This window comes from Gopherus evgoodei, chromosome 2 (genome assembly GCF_007399415.2).
Source record: "Gopherus evgoodei ecotype Sinaloan lineage chromosome 2, rGopEvg1_v1.p, whole genome shotgun sequence".
NCBI classification, from domain to species: domain Eukaryota; kingdom Metazoa; phylum Chordata; order Testudines; family Testudinidae; genus Gopherus; species Gopherus evgoodei.
This window is the reverse complement of record NC_044323.1, coordinates 267761653-267780536: the sequence shown is the minus strand read 5'-3', so window position 1 is coordinate 267780536 and position 18884 is coordinate 267761653. Positions and strand designations below refer to the sequence as shown.

The 18884-nt window shown below is 42.7% G+C and overlaps 1 protein-coding gene across 5 annotated transcripts in view; it reads left to right on the top strand.

Moving 5' to 3' along the window:
• CSMD3 (CUB and Sushi multiple domains 3) overlaps positions 1 to 18884 on the top strand; it is a 1232975-nt gene that overhangs the window by 1162329 nt on the left and 51762 nt on the right. For all 5 annotated transcript variants that reach the window (XM_030553724.1, XM_030553722.1, XM_030553725.1 and 2 more), the window contains one exon: positions 9884 to 10063. In XM_030553724.1, coding sequence (XP_030409584.1) covers positions 9884 to 10063 — 180 coding nt within the window. The remainder of the gene's footprint in view (positions 1 to 9883; positions 10064 to 18884) is intronic.

Sequence of the window (18884 nt, the reverse complement as noted above, 5' to 3'; positions counted from 1 at the left end):
ACCAGCCATACTGGGTAAGACCAAAGGTCAATCTAGCCCAGTATTCTGTCTTCCGACAGTGGCCAATGCAAGGTGCCCCAGAGGGAATGAATGGAACAGGTAATCATCAAGTGATCCATCCCATTGCCCATTCCCATCTTTTGGCAAACAGAAACTAGGGACACCATCCCTGCCCATACTGGCTAGTAGCTATTGATGGACCTATCCTCCATGAACTTATCTAGTTCTTTTTTGAATCCTGTTATAGTCTTGGCCTTCACAACATCCTCCAGCAAGGAGCTCCACAGGTTTACTGTGAGATGTGTGAAAAAATACTTCCTTTTGTTTGTTTTAAATTTGCTGCTATTAAGCACTTTTCAGCACTTTCCCATTCTCTCTCTCTCTCACACACACACACACACACAGACACACACACACACACACAGACACACACACACACACACAGAATCCTCTCCTTGGAAGTCAGGACTTATAGGCTAACCTCACCAATAAGACCTGAAAGGAACTGAAACTGATTTTTGGCACCTATTTGTGAGTGCTAGAACTACATTACAGCTCCATTCTTTTTGCCTCTGTGAGCACTTCTGTGCAGGTCTTCTCTGAGGAAAGACCACAGACCCTTGAGTTCAGCAGCTGTCCTCCCCTTCTCCTCTTTTTCCTGTTTCTCTTTTCTCAAACTGTCCTCCCTACACCTCTAAAAGTTGCTAACACAGACATTAACAGTTAAACTTTGCTGTTGCTGCATTCAAAACCATTCAAAACAGGGATCTGATTTTTCCTTCCAAAGTTCAGTATGACCAGAGAGGGTCTCTTATGCTGTGAGTGGATGGGTTGAAGTTGGCTTCTCACCAAAAATTGTCTGTGCATTAGTGAGGCAAGTGCTCAGTTTATCCATAATCTGAAGAGAGGGAGGATTTTCATTCAAGAGAGCTTTGTTGAAGGTAGAGCTTGTAGGCCATCCACCCAGACTCTGGCTGGAGAAGATTCACCTAGCAGTTATGAATCTGCTGCTAAACTATCAAATCATCCATCCCTTCCTGCCACATCAGTCAGTCCTAACACAGCTCTTCATTCCTGGGTGTGATAGCACTTAATACCGTGGGAAATCTCCCTAAAGGGGAGTTCATCTGACCATTTTGTTTCTCACCTCTCTTCCTCCAACATGTTCCAGCCTCCTTGGGAGAACTGTTTGAAGTGGGAATTGCTGCATACTCACTGTACACAAGGTCAGTTCTGTTACATGGGTCTCTCAACCTGGGGCAGATAGATCTAGTCAACCCCTCCAGAGAGACTCTGCTGTATCAAGCAGAAAACAGTCCTTCTCTGTCCTCTAATGGTCCCCTCTTTCCTGGGTTCTCTGGAAAGGAAGAGGCTTTATAGTGAAGTCATATCTCAGAATCCTGTCCAGAGTCTTCCTTGACAATAGGAAGAGTCATTCTGTCCTGCATCTCAATCACTGTGGCCAGTTGGGATGATGTTAACTCGTCATTTAAGTCCATCAGATGTTGATACTAGAACAATTTCCAAAGTGCAGATGGAGCTAAGAACGTATGTTCTCGATTAGAAGGAATATGTATAAAGGGGACTTTTCCATTTCTTTTTTGAGTCTCTGGAAAACATTTCAGATGCTGAGTGGAAGACCCCCTCTAGACAGATATCTTTTAGCAAAATCTGCTGCAGACAATGGAATGTGCCTGGAACAGAATATTCCCATTTTGTTCTGCCCCCAGATTGACTTAGTGGAGGTATGCCAGTTTACAGCAGCTGAGACTCAATATCTGCATCTCACTTTCAAAGAAGCTCTGCAAGTGCTGGTATCCTGCATTGTCACCTCCTACCATGAGTTTATTCACCCCAAATCAGTCCTATACAGGAACATTTATGGATTATTGGATTCTATACAAAGAGCTACAAGACTTCCTCAAGGGACTCTCCTTTTTTGTAGAATGCACTTATGAGATAGCAATACTTTCTTCTCCATCTCTCTCCTCTGCATTAAATAGCTAAAAGACTTATCTGGCCACTGTACTGGAAGTGGACTCCCTCACATCACAGTTTGGGCTGTTTAGCCACTTAGTGAAGACCTAAGCACAGTGGCTAAGGAACCAACTGACATCAGCACACTCAGTGAGCTCAGGAAGGCCACAGTCCTTCCGAATCTATGGTTGTCCTTCCCTGTTTCTATTTCCTTTCCTCTCCTTTCCCTTCTGGTTCCATTCTTCATTGGGAAAGACATGAGGAGCAATCATCATGGTTACTGGTACATACTGTGGGACACCAGGGCCCTTTTCCATAGTTAGCAACAACCTGAGATGGTAGTTCGCCAAGGGTGTATGGATGTGCTTTGGCCGTCTCTGAGAGCTATGCCTCTGCTGATGGAAATGAGAGATGTGATCCACCAAAGGCTCAGGGTAGTCCATGGAAATCAGAGGTGTAGCAAGCGCCCTCTGTACCCTCCGACCGGAGGGGCCCCCACAAGGAAGGGGGCCCCTAAAAGTGGCAAAAAAAATGTAAGGTATAACTAGGTAAGTGACATTTATTGCCGCTATTGCACAATCCATGTCGATTTTACTGACAAAACCGTGAAGTCATTATGATACATCATAATTCTATTGGCTACATCAGTTGTCTGTCGGTCAGTTTTGAATTTTAGTTGGACCCATTCAAAGAATGTGTATTTGCGTTCATAATGGAGGTCAGCGGATAAATGTTATTAAATTAGTTGTTTAGTTTTTTATCGTTTCCAACGCAGAAGCGTGCTTTGTGATGTCTAAGAGAATGTATAAGAGTGGAGCTAGTAAACGAAAGGCAGCAAAAGATGCCGAGAAGGAACTTGAGAAAATTCCAAAGTTGTCAACGTATTTTGCGCTGCAATCCAACTTACAGGTACAGGCACATGAAACGGACAGCGCTAGCAGCGACGAATCATATCCAGAAGTATCCAGAAGTGCTTCAAGTGAGGTCGAAGGTGAAGCCAGTTGTTCTACCAAACAAACTGTGACAGATATTCCAGCTGCTGCCAGGAAAGAAGTATCTGAATCAGAACCACTGACTGATGATCCAGGAGATTGGCCGTCTATAATAGCGGACAGGCAAGTGTGTGACATTGTTGCACGTGGCCCACCGCAGCAGAATGAAAGTTACGAATTTCTATTTAACGAGGAAAGACGGAGGTTCACAAGTACTCATTTCTATCGAACCATGGCAAATGGCAAGAAAATAAGATGTTCATGGTTAATGTACTCAGTTCAGAAAGATGCCATTTTTTGTTTTTCTTGTAAATTATATGGCACTGGCGACATACCGCTACGTCGTGGAACATCTGCTTGGAAAGCACTGTCAAAAAGACTTCAGCAGCATGAAACAGGCAAAGGTCATCAAGACTGTATGGTGAAATGCTTTGACCTTCGGTCAGGCATAGTAAACCATACATCTATTGACCAACTCGAATTGCAGGCTTTTCTGAAAGAAAGAGATTTCTGGAGAAATGTTGTCAAACGCATGGTTGATGTCGTTATTTTCTTGTCCGAAAGAAACTTGGCATTTCGAGGAAGTAATGAAAAGCGCTGCCGATCCTTCGAATGGTAACTTTTTGGGACTGTTTGAATTGCTTGCAAAGTATGATAATGTCCTCAGCGAACTTTTACAAAGGATTAAGAAGGCAGAGACACCTGTTCAGTACCTCAGTCCACAGATCCAAAACGAGCTGATTCAACTTGTTGCCAGTAACATTCAAGAGGCCAACATAGCGCAGCTTAAAAAAGCAAAATATTATTCAGTTAATTTGGACTGTACTACCTGACGTGTCACATGAAGAACACATGTCTGTGGTGTTACTGCTTTGTTGAATGCAACGGTGAAGATGGTGTCAATATTTGTGAAGTGTTTGTTGATTTTCTTAATGTTCATGATACAACTGGTGAGGGCTTATTGGAAGCATTTCTTGAAAAGGCAAACAACTTAGGAATAGACATTGCTGACATGAGAGGTCAAGCTTATGATAACGGCGCAAATATGAGAGGAAAGAATAAAGGAGTTCAAGCCCGCATGCTAGAAATAAATGACCGTGCCTTGTATGTACCATGTGGAGCTCACACTTGGAATCTTGTGATCTCAGATGCGGCAAAGTCATCGAAATATGCCGTTGACTTTTTCGGTCTGATTAACAGAATATATGTTATCTTTTCTTCTTCACCTTCACTTTGGGATATACTTCAAGAACATATGCCAATATCTGTTAAAGGGTTATCGGACACTCGTTGGGAGTCGAGAATTGATGCTGTGAAGCCATTGCTTTATCACCTTGAAGAATTGTGCAATGCTTTGTCATCTTTGCGCGAATATGCGCTCGAAAAGAAAGATGGCAATACAGCAACAGAAGCCGGTGCACTTTTAGACCATGTTACTGCATGGCCTTTTGTTCTGACTGTGTACACGTGGTACGATATACTATTTCATGTCAATAAAACCTGCAAATTAATTCAGTCACCAGATGTGTCAATTGATGTACTGCAGGCAGAAGCTGGTGCTACAATGAAGTTTTTGGAAGACTATCGAAATATAGGCTATAACTCTGTGGTCACAAATGCATGTGAAATAGCAGAGCATATGGGTATTGAGCAGGTGTTTCCAGAAACCAGGGTGCGACATAAGAAGAGAATGTTTGATTATGAATGTGCTGATGATTTGAGTCGTCTTTCTGCCGAAGAAAAATTCAAATCGCAGTTCTTTCTTGTTTTCACTGATCAGGCCATATCTTCCGTTTTGTTGCGATTTGACCAACTCGTGGAGTGGTATAAGTTGTTTAGATTTCTGTACAATGCTAACAGCCTGAAGCAGTGTCACAGAGAAAATGAACTGGAGAATCACAGCAAAAATTTTGAAAGAAAAATGGGAGACATTGATGCCAACGAACTCATAATGGAATTGAATCATTTTATTTATGTCATCGAGAAAGAGAGAGGACTTGTCACGGCAAACAATTTTTTAACGTACATATACAAGAACAGCCTTCAGGAGATATATCCGAATCTTTGCATTTGCATCGGAATTCTTCTGACCACACAAGTTACTGTTGCTGGTGCTGAAAGGACCTTAAGCAGAATGAAACTGATCAAGAATATCCTGTGCTCAGCCATGACAGGCTTTCTGCGCTTGCAGTTATCTCAATCGAAAACAAGATTGCCAGATCTCTGGACTATGACGCATTGATTAACCAATTTGCGGAGAACAAGGCTCGAAAGAAGCGCTTTGCATAAATACGGAATACATGTACACTGTAGGCCTATGTATACATAATATGAACCCTGTATTTTGTATAAAATAAATACCGCATTCCAGTTTCTGCATTGTAAGGGGGCCACGTTCTTTGTTGCTATGGCCCTAATGGAAACTTAGGACTTCTCAGTCACGATCATAGGTAGGGTCTGTAGGGCTTGTAGCCAGTCTATGTTTGATGAGAGTCCTCATCATTACAACTGTGAGTCAGCAGAACCTTTGAGTTTAGTGAGACTTTCTCAGCTGCTTCATCCATTCTCGTAACTCTGACTCTCAACCCCCTTCATCCTCCCCCAGTTCCTGCTCTGGTCCTGAAACCTGCCATCCTCTCCATACTGGGATGAGCATATTTATCCCTATTTCATTTTTTTCTTGAATGAAGGGTTTCTCCTTGATCCTCAATCTTTGTCAGACTGTCGCCTGTGGATGTGTCCAAGTAATCCTTGTGAATGCTCGTTGTCATCTCCCCTGTCAACAGGTGATTGGCCCTAAAATCATCCATTTAAGATTTTTGTTTCAGTTTTGTGGTCTTAGAGATGATCACAAATGTCTGATAGTGGACTGGGCTATGTAAACTCTAGACCAAGCATCACTGGAAACTAGTCCATTGGGATCCAAAGTAGAGGGTACCATATTGCTCCCTTCTCGGGTTATAGCAGCTATGCCTATTTTTGGCCAACATATTTTTTCTACTTTGATCATCTTTGGGTTTTCTAACCCTCAAGATTAGCGGTACCATAAGATTCTACTAACACAAATTCCTCATCCCTTTAGGAAGAGATGGTGTCTCATAGTCCTCTGGCTTCTCTCAGCAGAGTCTTTTTCAGACATTTGGTAAAGGTATCGATCATTTCCTTGGGTCCGAATCCAGTGTTTTGAGTTATAAGAATGTAAGAATCACCCTAAAGGGTCAGAGCAATGGTCAATCTAGCTCAATATCCTGTCTTTTGACAATGGCCAATGCCAGGTGCTTTAGAGGAAATGAAGAGAACAGGCAGTGATCGAGTGAGCCATTCCCTGTTCCCCTTCCGGCTTCTGACAATCAGAGGCTAGAGATACCAATAGCATGGTATTGTATCCCTGTCTGTCTTGGGTAATAGCCATTAACAGAACTATCTTCCATGAACTTTTCTCATTCTGTTTTTAACCCTGTTATAAGTTTTAGCCTTCACAACATCCCTTGGCAAAGAGTTCCATTGGTTCACTGTGTGTTCTGTGAAGAAGTACTTCCTTTGTTTGTTTTAAACCTGCTGCCTATTAATTTCCTGGGTGAGCCCTGGTTCTTGTGTTTTGTGAAGGGGTAAATTACACTTCCTTATTTACTTTTTCCACACCATTCATGATTTTATAGTCCTCTATCATATCCTCTCTTAGTTGTCTCTTTTCCAAGCTGAAAAGTCCCAGTCTTTTTAATATCTCATCATACAGAAGGTATTCCTTACCCTTAATCATTTTTGTTGCCCTTCTCAGTACCTTTTCCAATTCCAATATATCTTTTTTGAGATGGGGCGACCAGAACTGAATGCAATAGTCATGTTGTGGGCGTACCATGGATTTATATAGTGGCATTATGATATTTTCTGTCTTATTATCTATCCTTTTCCTAATGATTTAACATTCTATCAGCTTATTTGACTGCTGCTGAACATTGAGCAGATGTTTTTGGAGAACTATCCACAATGACTCCGAGATCTCTTTCTTGAGTGCTAACAGCTAATTTAGATCCCCTTATTTTGTATGTATAGTTGGGATTATGTTTTCCAATGTGTATTACTTTGTATTGATCAACATTGAATTTCATATGCTGTTTTGTTGCCTAGTCATCCAGTTTAGTGAGATCCCTTTGTAACTCTTCATAGTCTTCTTTTCACTTAACTAACTGCTTCCGATGTAGCATTTTTTGTTTGTTTGTTTGTTTGTTTTTTCCTATTAGTTTTCTGAGTCTTTGGCTAGTTGCTCTTCAAATTCCTTTTTGGACTGCCAAATTATACTTTTATACTTGACTTGCTCGAGTTTATTCTCCTTTCTTTTTTCCTCAGTAGGATTTAGCTTCCCATTTTTAAAGGATGTCTTTTTGTTTCTAACTACTTCTTTTACATTGTTCTCTAGGCACGATGGCACTTTTTTGGTCCTCTTACTAGTTTTATTTTAATTTAGGGTATATATTTAATTTGGGCCTCTAGTACAGTGTTTTAGAAAAGTTTCCAGGCAGCTTCCATGCATTTAGCTTTTGTGACTGTACCTTTTAATTTCCATTTTACTTGCATCATCATTTTTGTATAGTTTCCCTTTCTGAAGTTAAATGCTACTGTGGTTGACTTCTTTGATGTTTCTTTCCTCCCACCCCCCAAGTATATTAATTTAATTATATTACGGTCACTATTACCAAGTGGTTCAGCTATATTCACCTCTTGGACCACATCTTGTGCTCCATTTAGGACTAAATCAATTATTGCCTCTCCTTTTGTGGGTTCCAGGATTGGTTCTCCAAGAAACAATCGTTTGCAGTGTCAAGAAACTTTATTTCTGTGTCATATTCTGAGGTGGCATGAACCCAGTTAATATGGGGATAATTGAAATCCCCCATGATTATTAAATTTTCTATATTTATGCTCTAATCTCCTAGAGCATTTCACATTCACCATCCTGGTCAGGTGGTCGGTAGTATATTCCTAATGCTATATTCTTATTAGTCTAGCATGGAATTTCTTTCCATCAATATTTTATGGTACAATTTGATTCATTTAAGATTTTTACAACATGACCTACTCTTTTATTCCTATGTATTTTGTATCCTGGTATTACCATATCCCATTGCTTATCATCATTCCACCAAGTTTCTGTGATGCCTATTATATCAATATCCTCGTTTAATACCAGGCACTCAAGTTCATCCATCTTAATGTTTAGGCTTCTAGAATTTTTATGCAAGCATTTATATAATTTCTCACTTCTTAGTTGTCTCCCAATATGTGTTGTAATTGCCTGGGATTCTTTCATTTGGCTGTTTCTCTTCAGTTCTTACCTGTACTTCATGAACTTCTATCCTCTCCTCCTTAGTGGGATATAGAGAATCCCCGTTAATAGATCATCCCATAAAGGATGTCTGTGTCTGAACCATGTGCTCTTCTGTACCTGTTGGCTTTCCCTCAGGCCTTAGTTTAAAAACTCCTCTACAACCTTTTTTAATTTTACATGCCAGCAGTCTGGTTCCATTTTGGTTTAGGTGGAGCCTATCCTTCCTGTATAGGCTCCTCCTTTTCCAAAAGGTTTCCTAGTTCCTAATAAACCTAAACCCCTCCTCCCTACACCATTGTCTCATCCACACATCGAGACCCTGCACTTCTGCCTGTCTAACTGGCCCTGCATGGGGAGCTGGGATCATTTCAGAGAATGCTGGAGGTTCTGGACTTCAATTTATAGTAACCTAAATTTGACTTTCAGGACCTCTCTCCCATCTTTTCCTATGCCGTTGGTAGCTGTATGTATCACAACCACCAACTTCTCCGCAGTACTACACATAAGCCTGTCTAGATCTCTCAAGAGATCCACAGTCTTCACACCCAGTAGGGAATTTGCCATCTGGTTCTCTTAGTCATCACAAACACAACTCTCTATATTTCTAATGATCAAATCCCCCATTACTATTACCTGTCTTTTCCTAATAAATGGGGTTGCCTCCCATGGAGAGGTATTCTGGAAAGAGGGTCCCAAATATGAGATTGTTTCCCTCTGCTCCAGTTTGATGTTCTCCTTCCCCCAAACTCTTATCCTCCTCAACAGCACAGAGGCTATCAGACTGCTCTGCTCTGCCCATCTTCCCACTAACTGTTTCTTTATGTTTCCCTTCCTGCTCCTTAATTTGGAACTGGTGGGGCAGTGTTTGATTTCTAGGTGGTTGTTTTTAAGACATATATGTTATTTGTAAGGATGATTGTGTCCTGGTTTTATTTTCTGTGAAGGAAATACATGACAAGCAGGTCCCATTCTTTCAGCCTCTATTTCTTCCTTGTTGATGGTAAATTAGCATTCTCATTAAGTGTTTACTTGCAAAGTTCTGGATCAGAGAAACTTTTTTTCTGATTTTAATGGAACAGGAGGATGGATACTCTTCCTCAGTCTGTTGCAGATCCCTTATTGTCAGAGGTCAAACTTTTGGGTTTTTCCCTTCTCATTGCAGTCATTCCCTTCTTAATTTGGGAAATTTCTGTATACTCTTTGGGATCCAGATGAGTGACTTTCACAATGTGTGATCCTTGGTGAAACAATCTGCTTTTCCTCATCTACCTACTCCTTTTTAGTGTCTTTGTTTTCCAACTACAATTTTCTAATCCTGCCATTTAAGTTATTAAAATAGTACAGTCCATTTTTTGCACTTTTGAACAGGTGTACTAATTTTTTCCTCTAAAACGTAGCTTCTGTATGTATCCACGTATTGTGTTAGGTAGAGAATTAAGTGATATATATGATTATCAAATGTTGCTGGAGATAAACTTTTGCCATATTTTTGGCAATAAATCATTAATTTGACCATGTGCTTTTTCTCCTCACAGATACACAGTCACATTAATGATTTACCATCTGTTCTTCAACCCCTTACTTGCAGTAATCAGTTGTGGAGACCCAGGTGTACCAGCCAATGGCTTGAGATATGGTGATGATTATGTTGTTGGACAAAATGTTACCTACATGTGCCAGCCTGGCTATACAATGGAATTGAACAGCTCCATAATTCGCACCTGTACCAGCAACGGCACATGGAGTGGAACAATCCCAACTTGTAAAGGTATCGCAATGATTTGGGGTATCAGAACATTTTTTTCATGACATATTGTGTACTGTAACATGTTAGTCAAACTAAGTAAACATACATCATTATAACCGAAGGCTAAACATGTCTGGACACCTTAATATTTACTTTGTTTATATGGTAAATTGAGTTGGGGGCTTTTAAATTGTTGTCTTACCATTTGTGTCTTTTATTTTGTTTCATAAATTTAAAGTGTTAGCAGTGTTATGCTGGAAATCTTACTGGGGCTCTCAGGAGCCTCTTACTAAGTTTCTGCTTAAGAGACAGTTCAGGTGACTTCCCTGCTTTTAATGGAGTTTGCCTTTTTTCTGCATGATGTTAATCTAGCAGAGATGATACATTTCAGCAGTATATTTTGTGAACCTACATAGTATCGGACTTTCTTATTGTCTAGAATCCAGTAAATGATTTTTTCCTCATGGCTGGATAGCACTGGACTATCTTGTCCTTCCCACCAGTAACTTTGGCCAATTCCTCCCTTGCTTAGGGTGCAGAAATTCAGCACTCTCCAGTAGTATTAATATATTCAGCATGTTTTTCAGCAGCAAAGTCTAAATATTTCCAGCAGATGCCCTAATGTACATTTGTTTGGCATCTGATGTTGCCTCCTTCCTTGGGATTTGGAGAAACAAAAGAATAAATCCCCTGATCCTTCACACTTCCTGTCTGCTAGCACATGCATTCTTGATTTACAGATATTACAGAGAAGTTCTTGTTGTAGCCTGTGGTTAAAAAATTGGTAGCTTATAACTGAATTTTATTATAATAATACCATCAAAAACTATTCTACTGATGTAATCAAAACTGCTATTTTCAAAGTAAACTACACCTTCTTCCTTGCTAAATTTAAGGGCATCTTCTCAGGCTCATTCTCCTTGATATTTCTGTTAGCTTTGACATAGTGAGTCTCCCCCTCCATCTTAAGATCCTTTCCTCCATAGCCTTGTGGGACTCTTCCTATTCTTCCTTCTTCTCCTACCTAGCCAATTGCACCTGCAACCAGGTGTTGGCAAGTGGTTCTTTTTCCTTCCCACTTTCCTAGAGGTATTTGATAAATCCTCCCTTGTCTCTGTCCATGCTTCCACCTGGATGGGATCATTCTCTCTCATGTCTTCAAACTGAAGACTCTCAGATCTGCATCTCCATCCCTATTCTCTTCTTCTTCCATATATGCCTTGACACCTCCTCCCAGCTATGTCAGTGTTGAAGAGTGTTTTTGAGTTTTTTTTCAGTTCTGCTCCCAATGCTTTGAATGCAGTTTATTCTCAAGTGCTCCAAATGTTTTGCTGTTCAAGAAAATGCTCTTCTTCTGTTTACTTTTCATTAGTTAACCATCATCAAATACTACTGTTTTTGCATACAAAACTGATTACACAAGGAATTCTCTCTCTCTCCCAGCATGTCTGCTTGTAACATTTCTGTACTGCCTATTACCATAGTTCCCCGGCACTGTAAATCAGAGTTATATATTAAATCTGAGGTGTATGTATCAATAATTCTGTTTTTTGTATACTGTTTCTTTAAATGAAAGTTGTTCTATCAATCTGCTAGGGAACACAAATAGTCAGGCAATGCAAAATGGATTATCTTACATATTCTGCTTTTATGTTGCCTCTTCCCTTTTTTCATCAAATGTTATGTTTATTTTAGGATAAGGTTCAGCCTTGGGCTTGCTGGAGATGTCTGAGTTGGAGGTTTCAATTTTGACTGGAGCCCCAAAGAGAAATTCTGGCTGGGGCAGAATCAGAGGCATCAGTCAGAACCTTACTCTTACTCTGTGTTTGGCCAGTTTGGTTACTGACCATTCAGTAGGAACAGGGGCGGCTCCAGGCCCCAGCATGCCAAGCAAGCTTGCTGCCTCCGGCAGCTTGCCTGTGGATGGTCCGCTGGTCCCGCTGCTTCAGTGGACCTCCAGCAGGTGTGCCTGTGGAGGGTCCGCCGAAGCCGCGGGACCTCCGCAGGCAGCCTGCCTGCCGTGCTCGGGGCGACAAAATCCATAGAGCCGCCCCTAAGTGGGAATCATAGAATGTCAGGGTTGGAAGGGACCCTTCCAGGAGGTTATATAATTCAACTCCCTGCTCAAAGCCAGACTAATCCTCAATTTTTGGCCAGATCCCTAAATGGCCCCCTCAAGGATTGAACTCATAACAGGGGGGTTTAGGCAGCCAAAGCTCAAACCACTGAGCTATCCCTCTACCAAGCTGTCTGCTCTTGTCTTTTGCTTTGCTCTACCTTATTTAGGCTGCTGTTACCCAAAGAACATTAACTGGGAGTAGAGGGTATACACCAGAGTACGAAGGGAAAATATCAACTTTCAGATGAGGGACAGAGATTGTAAGCTCTTTTGGGAATGTACACTCTTCTTTTCTGTCAGTCATTTATTATAAATACTTATGCACTGTAAAAATATAAAATAGTAATCATGTGAAATCTCTGATGCTGTCAGAAATTCCCTACTTTATTCCATGCACATTTCTGTGCAATGCTAAAAGTAATATTCACTTTTAAACTAATATTATTGTTTATTTTGAATATGTAATCAAAAGGAATGTATAATATATAATAATTTATTTGAAATATATAATAGCTATTTTTTACTGTTAGGAGGATATAGTACAATTTAGATACAATAAGTGGACAATGAGTATGCAAACATTATTTTCCTGCTGCTACTGAAATACTAGATACATATAATTTTCCCTCGTTTGTCTCCGCAAGAGAAGAATATAGGTGTTCATTCACAAGTGAATGTCAGTCAGGCATTGTACTTTTCAGCAAAACTGTCTTAAATCCACTTTGTTTTTGTAATACCAGTTTCATCTGAAACCCCAAGCAGAATCCACTTCAGATATACATTATTAATGATTCAGTCTCAGCTGTTATTGTAGATAGAACCTTGACAGGGTAATGTTCAATTTTATTCATTTATTCCTTCATTTTGAGGCTATGGTCATTTACTTATTCTTTCCTGACCCTGCTTCCCTTATATTGCCAAGAGACATTCTGCAGCCCATTGTCTGCCTCAACTCAGTTACATATGCGTTATTCCCCTCCTGTCTGCAGTTTCTGGAGGTAGTTCAAAGCTGAAGCACAGCCGGTGCTAACCACACGTCCTTCTGTTTGCTGACGGATGTTTTGCAAATAAATAGTGGTTCACTCACTCCCATCCTTTTCTTTTAGAGTTGTTATTTTTAGCCATTTTGGGAGCAGTTCAAGCATTTCCATTTGCTTTCAAGTCTCCTCACCTCCTTCTGGTCTGGGATTTGAGCAGCACAGTGGTCACAGCCACCCAGAGCATCCACTGCAACATCTCCCTGCTGAGCTCCTCCACCCGCTTCCAGTCATGGCAGAAGAGCTGTGCAAGCAATGGACAAAATCCAAACAGTGCTCTGAATGTGAAACACCTCTCTCAAGCCAAGCAGAAAGAAAAAAATTCCCATTCTGCCCCACCCACCCCTATCTCTGCTAGGACATGGGGCTCTGAGCAGGCAGGCATATTGGTGCCTTCCCACCAGTTAACCTTAATTCCGCCAAAGAAACATCCCACTAAGAGAGCAAGAGCAGAACCAGGAGGGAGGCTTGGAGGACTAGGAGACCTTCCTCCAGCTGAACCAGAAGGTAAGTCCTGGGGCATAAAGATGAGACCCTTTCTGATCTATTGGTTCTCTTTCTCCTTGTTCCCAGTGGAAAGAAGCAGGGCACCTACACAGCTCTTCTTTTGCACACAGTGGGTTAAGCTCTGCAAAACCCAGAGACTCTGGGACCCCAAAAAGCAAAAGCAAGTGTTTCCTTCTTAAGGCAGCAGTTGCTAAAAAGTAGGGTGAAAATCAGGGGCCAAATCCCTTCTCCTTTGCCTTCTCCCCGAGGGAGTATTTGCTAGGGTTTATCTCCTTCAGAGGCTATGTCTGCACTATGAGCTAGGGGTGTGCTTCATACCAGTGACAGATTAGCCACTGGGCCAACGGGAAACCTACCTATGGGCCCCAGCCAAATGGAGGGCCCTGGAGAAATGGATGCCCTTGCGTGCTGACCCACTCTGCCCGACGCTCCTGACGGGATCAGGGTGTGGGGGCTTGCCCCACTCCGCCTGCCCGCCTGGCACTCCTGCCAGGGATCGGGGTCGCGGCACGGGGGCTTCTTCCACCTGCCTGGAACTGACTCTGCTCATCCCCAGCAGGAGCCCCTGTGCCCTGACCCTGCTCCCCCTGGCATGAGCGCTGGGTGGGCATGAGAAACCCTTGTACCCCGATCCTGCTCCCTGGGAGGAGTGTCAGATGGGGACAGAGTGGACTGCAGGAGGAAGGGATGGGGAGAGCCACCACTTGCTCTGACATAGGTCCCTACAAAACTGTAATCCGCCTCTGACACATACTCAAGCTAGCATGAGTATAAGCTGCAGTGTAGCTCAGTAGCATGAGTAGCAGCAGCAGCGGCGCACCTGAGCCCTGTTGAGAACCAACCCACCTGAAATCAGAGGGTATGTACTCAACATAGCTCAGCTGTGTCTCCACTGCCGCTACCCATGCTACTGAGCTACACTGCAGTTTATACTTGCATATGCTCAATGAGAGCTAGCATGAATATATGCACACAAGCAAGGAAATCACACCCCTGGCTCATAGTGTAGACAGAGTGCTGTGTAACATTGCCCCTCCCCACCCTGCAGCATGTCCAGGCATGCAAAGAAGCCTGTGCCCCCTGTCTTAGCCTGCAGCCTAATGGAAATTGTGCCTGTCTGGCTTTCCTGCTGTGCCAGGGAACTGAGCTCAAATTTGAGGCAGCATCGGAATGGGAATTTTGCCTTCTGATCATCAACCATAAACCCTTGCTCTGCCTGGGAAAGAGGCTCTCTCTCCACCCCTCCCCGCTCCACAGGTGACTCCACATTAAAGCCTTGAGCTCTTCAGGAAGTCCGTGACCAGTACAGAGGCACTTGAGGATTCCGCTACCCTTGGGGCTGCATTTTCATGGGATTACAGAATGGTAAATGAGAAATCCCTTCCCATGTTCAAAGTGCTCTTGATTTCCTGTGTAAAGATCCAGGTGATATTAGGTTGCTCCTGCGGCACGTACTTGGGTGCTATCTAGCCTGGATAGCAGGCAAGCAGGGGGTTAGCTAGCAACTTTTTTCACATGTTTACCACTACCTATCATCTATTGTGTGCTCCCTAGACCAGGATGAATAGTGTGCTACCTCCATCTTGTAAACTGCCAAGGGGAAATGTATCACACATGCAACAAAAACAAACAAACAGACAAACAAAAAACTCTGCAAACTGTTCTCATGATGTTCTTATGCTCTTAAGCCTATGGCTTTGCAGTAACACCAGGAAAAAACTCCCTGATTCTCTTGACAAACTGAATTTACCTGAGAGTGGAGACAGACCCTTCAGTGACAAAGATCTACCCATCACTAGACAGAAGATCCAAGGCCTGATTTCCATGCTGGACAAATGCATGAGGCCAACTATAGCTCAGTGTCTCAAGTCACTGGGCCTTCTGATCTTGTACATATGGGTTTCCCAGTGGCGAGGTCAGATATCAGAACTTTCTTCTGAGAGTATGGGCCCATTCCCTCAAGCTAAGGCAAGACCAAGTCCAGGGTGATGGAAGGTCTCAGAGAACATCCACAGGAATCTTCCCATATCCTTTTTAGGGCCGCAGGTTGTTATAACAGACACCAGTTGGAAGGGATGGGGAACACTTCTGGTACTGAGAATAGTGTAGGGTAACTGAAGATCTGGGGAAAGGAACTACCACATCAAGTTCTTGGTGCTCAGAGATGTCAAACTAGTGAGATTGCAGAACTATGTAGTATGGAATCACTTTTTGGACCAACCAGACAATATGACCACAGTTGCGTACAGGAACAATCAAGGGAGAACAAGGAGTGTAGCTCTAAATTCAGAAGCAATGGAGACAATAGAATGGGCAGACAAGACATCACCCTCCCAAAAGGCAATACCCATAAAAGGAAAGCTGAACCAAAAAGCAGACTGGCTCAGTAGACACAAAGTCAACTACTCTGAATGATGCCTGAACCAGGAAGTCTTCACTCTGATCTTGCATATGTTTGGTCTCCCCTAACTTGACCTGTTTGACAATTACAGCAATACAAAATGACAGAAATTCTTCACCCGAGAAGCAGATCCTAAGTCGATGGGACAGATGCTCTGTCGCAGAGATGGCCACAAGGCCTGCAATATGCATTCCTGCCCTGCTCTCTCCTAGGGAAGGTGTTCAAAAAGGTAAGGTGAGAAGGGTGACAGCCCTAACTCTTTACCAACCAAGGAGACCCTGGTTTTCTGATCTGATAGAACTGAGGCTGTAGCCACCATTCCAGCTTTAGACAAGACCAGACCTCTTTTTTCCAAGGCTCATTTCTCTGTCTAGACCCAGGTCACCTTTAACCGACAGCCTGGCTATTGAAACAGAAGTGTTAGCTACACTCAGCCTATCTTCCAAAGTAATCAGGCCTCTTCTCTCATTCAGGAGAGTTTTTCCAGACAGTAAACATACTTGTCCATGTAGACCAAGTTCAGTTTGTTGTGCCAAGAGTGCAGCGCATATCCAAGGGATCCTGGGATTCCAGCCACTTACAACGTCCTTCAGAAAGGTGCAGATAAGGGCCTTTTGCACAGCAGGGTAGTTCACCAGATATCAGCCATAAGTTGTGTACTATTAGTAGGATCCTCAGGCTCCTTGGCAGAACCTTCAGGTATCCAAATTTTTCAGAACAATCAGACTGCCCAGACCAGCTGTCAGACCAATCTTCCCTCAGTTGGTCCTATCGCTGGTGCTGAAAGACCTAACCTTACATCCCTTTAAACCTCTGATTTCCTTCACTCTGCCCATGGGCACAGCACCTGACTGTGAAGCAGTGGCACACCCCAGATGGCAGAAGCACACTAAAGATGTATATCAACTGTAAAGAATCCACAAGGAGATGGGTCTCCCTGTTTATTTCCTTTCATCCCCAGGTGCCAAGGGCTTAGAGTATCCAAGCTGTCCATTACTAGATGGATTGGACTATGCATCATTGAGGCACACAAGCCATCCAACAGCCCTGGTCAGGGAATCAAGATGCATTCTGCAAGATCCTTGGCAACCTCTTGGGCCAAAAGAGCATGTGCCCCCAACACAGAAATCTGCAGAGCAGTCACATAGCTAGCGCCTCTATCAGGCACTGTATGGTAGTCTTTCTGTCTCTGCCGAGGCCTTCTTTGACCAGGAAGTGCTGCAAGCAGTGGTCCAGACATAACCTTGCCATTTGAGCCCTTCAAAAAGATTTTTTTCCCTATTTCTCATGTTCACTTTTCTGTGCCTTCCTAATCTCATTCACTGTTTGCTACTTCCCATGCATATCAAAATTGTGGGGGATGCTGGGCTGCAGAATGGCAAATTATCTTATCCAGTAATTTCCTTTCTGCTATCAGGTTCTCCCACAATTCTACCCACCCTGGATGGCTTCACAGCCAAGGCTCAGCATTCTGTTTGGATAGTTACCAAGAGGCAGTGGCCTACTGCAAATACTTAATGACACCTCTACCCCGATATAACGCTGTCCTCGGGAGCCAAAAAATCTTATCGTGTTATAGGTGAAACTGCGTTATATCAAACTTGCTTTGATCTGTCGGAGCATGCACCCTCCCTCCACCACCCCCAGAGCGCTGCTTTACTGTGTTATATCTGAATTTGTGTTATATCAGGTCACGTTATATCGGGGTAGAGGTGTAGTTGGCGCTGAAGTTAGTGTTACAAATCATTTTCTAAGAGCTATTTCACTGCTTAGAAATGCATCATCTGATAGCAAGCAGAAGGGGATGTGGTTAGCACCACAATTGCCAACTTTCACATGGTAAATAAGTACCTCAACTTTCACAATAAACCAAAAATCATGCTAATCCCATTTCAAAACAAGGCCAAAACAAGCCAATGCCTAAGAACCCCGACATTATGTGATTAGATCCCCCTGGCGTGCAGTCTGAGACTGTGGTGAGCCCGCTATCCATCCCTACTCTCTCCCCCTCTTACCCCTGCTTGCCCTCCCTTGCCCCTGCTTCCCGGGAGCTGGTCAAAGAAAAGAAGCAACAAGCTACAAGCCAAACAAGCTACAAGCCAAAAACTATCCAACAAGCAACTCACAAGCCAATTAAGCCAAAAACAAGCCCAATTTTTTTCCCACGGGTTTGGCATGTCTGGCTAGCACAGGCTCTGCTGCAGCTTTGAGCTGCCTCTGGACGTGGCAGACAGGAAGGGAATAAACCATACATATTAGTTTTCTGGGAGACACTCGTAGCAGAAAGTAGATTATCAAGTACATTTTCTGTTTGTTCCCTTGCTTTCGGCCAGGAAGCTGAAACATAAAGTCCCTTTTACAGTGACTAGTAATAAAGCTGCTTGATAAATGGACTTTCTCCAATTGGTGCAGGGTAAGAGTGCTGGTGATTATCCCAAACCCCAACTTCTTACAGATGCTGCTGCTTGAAGAAAGAAAGGAAGAAAATTTAAAAGGGTAAAAGCTACCCCTTTTAACCTGAGGGCCTAATCAAAAATTCAGGGTTTAATCGGTGGTTCCAGTTAGGAGGAAAAATTGGTGATAGAGATTTCTTTGATGCAGTTTTGTTTATTTGCAAAGAAAGCACAAACTTCTGTGTCTTTGAATGCAGGAAGAATCAAATAGCAGGAAACAATTTATTTTTCTCACAGCACTAAGAACACTTTTTCCATCCTGTACCCCAACCCATAAACTTCTTCTCAGATTTCTTCCAGGATCAGCCACCATACTTCCAGTTGT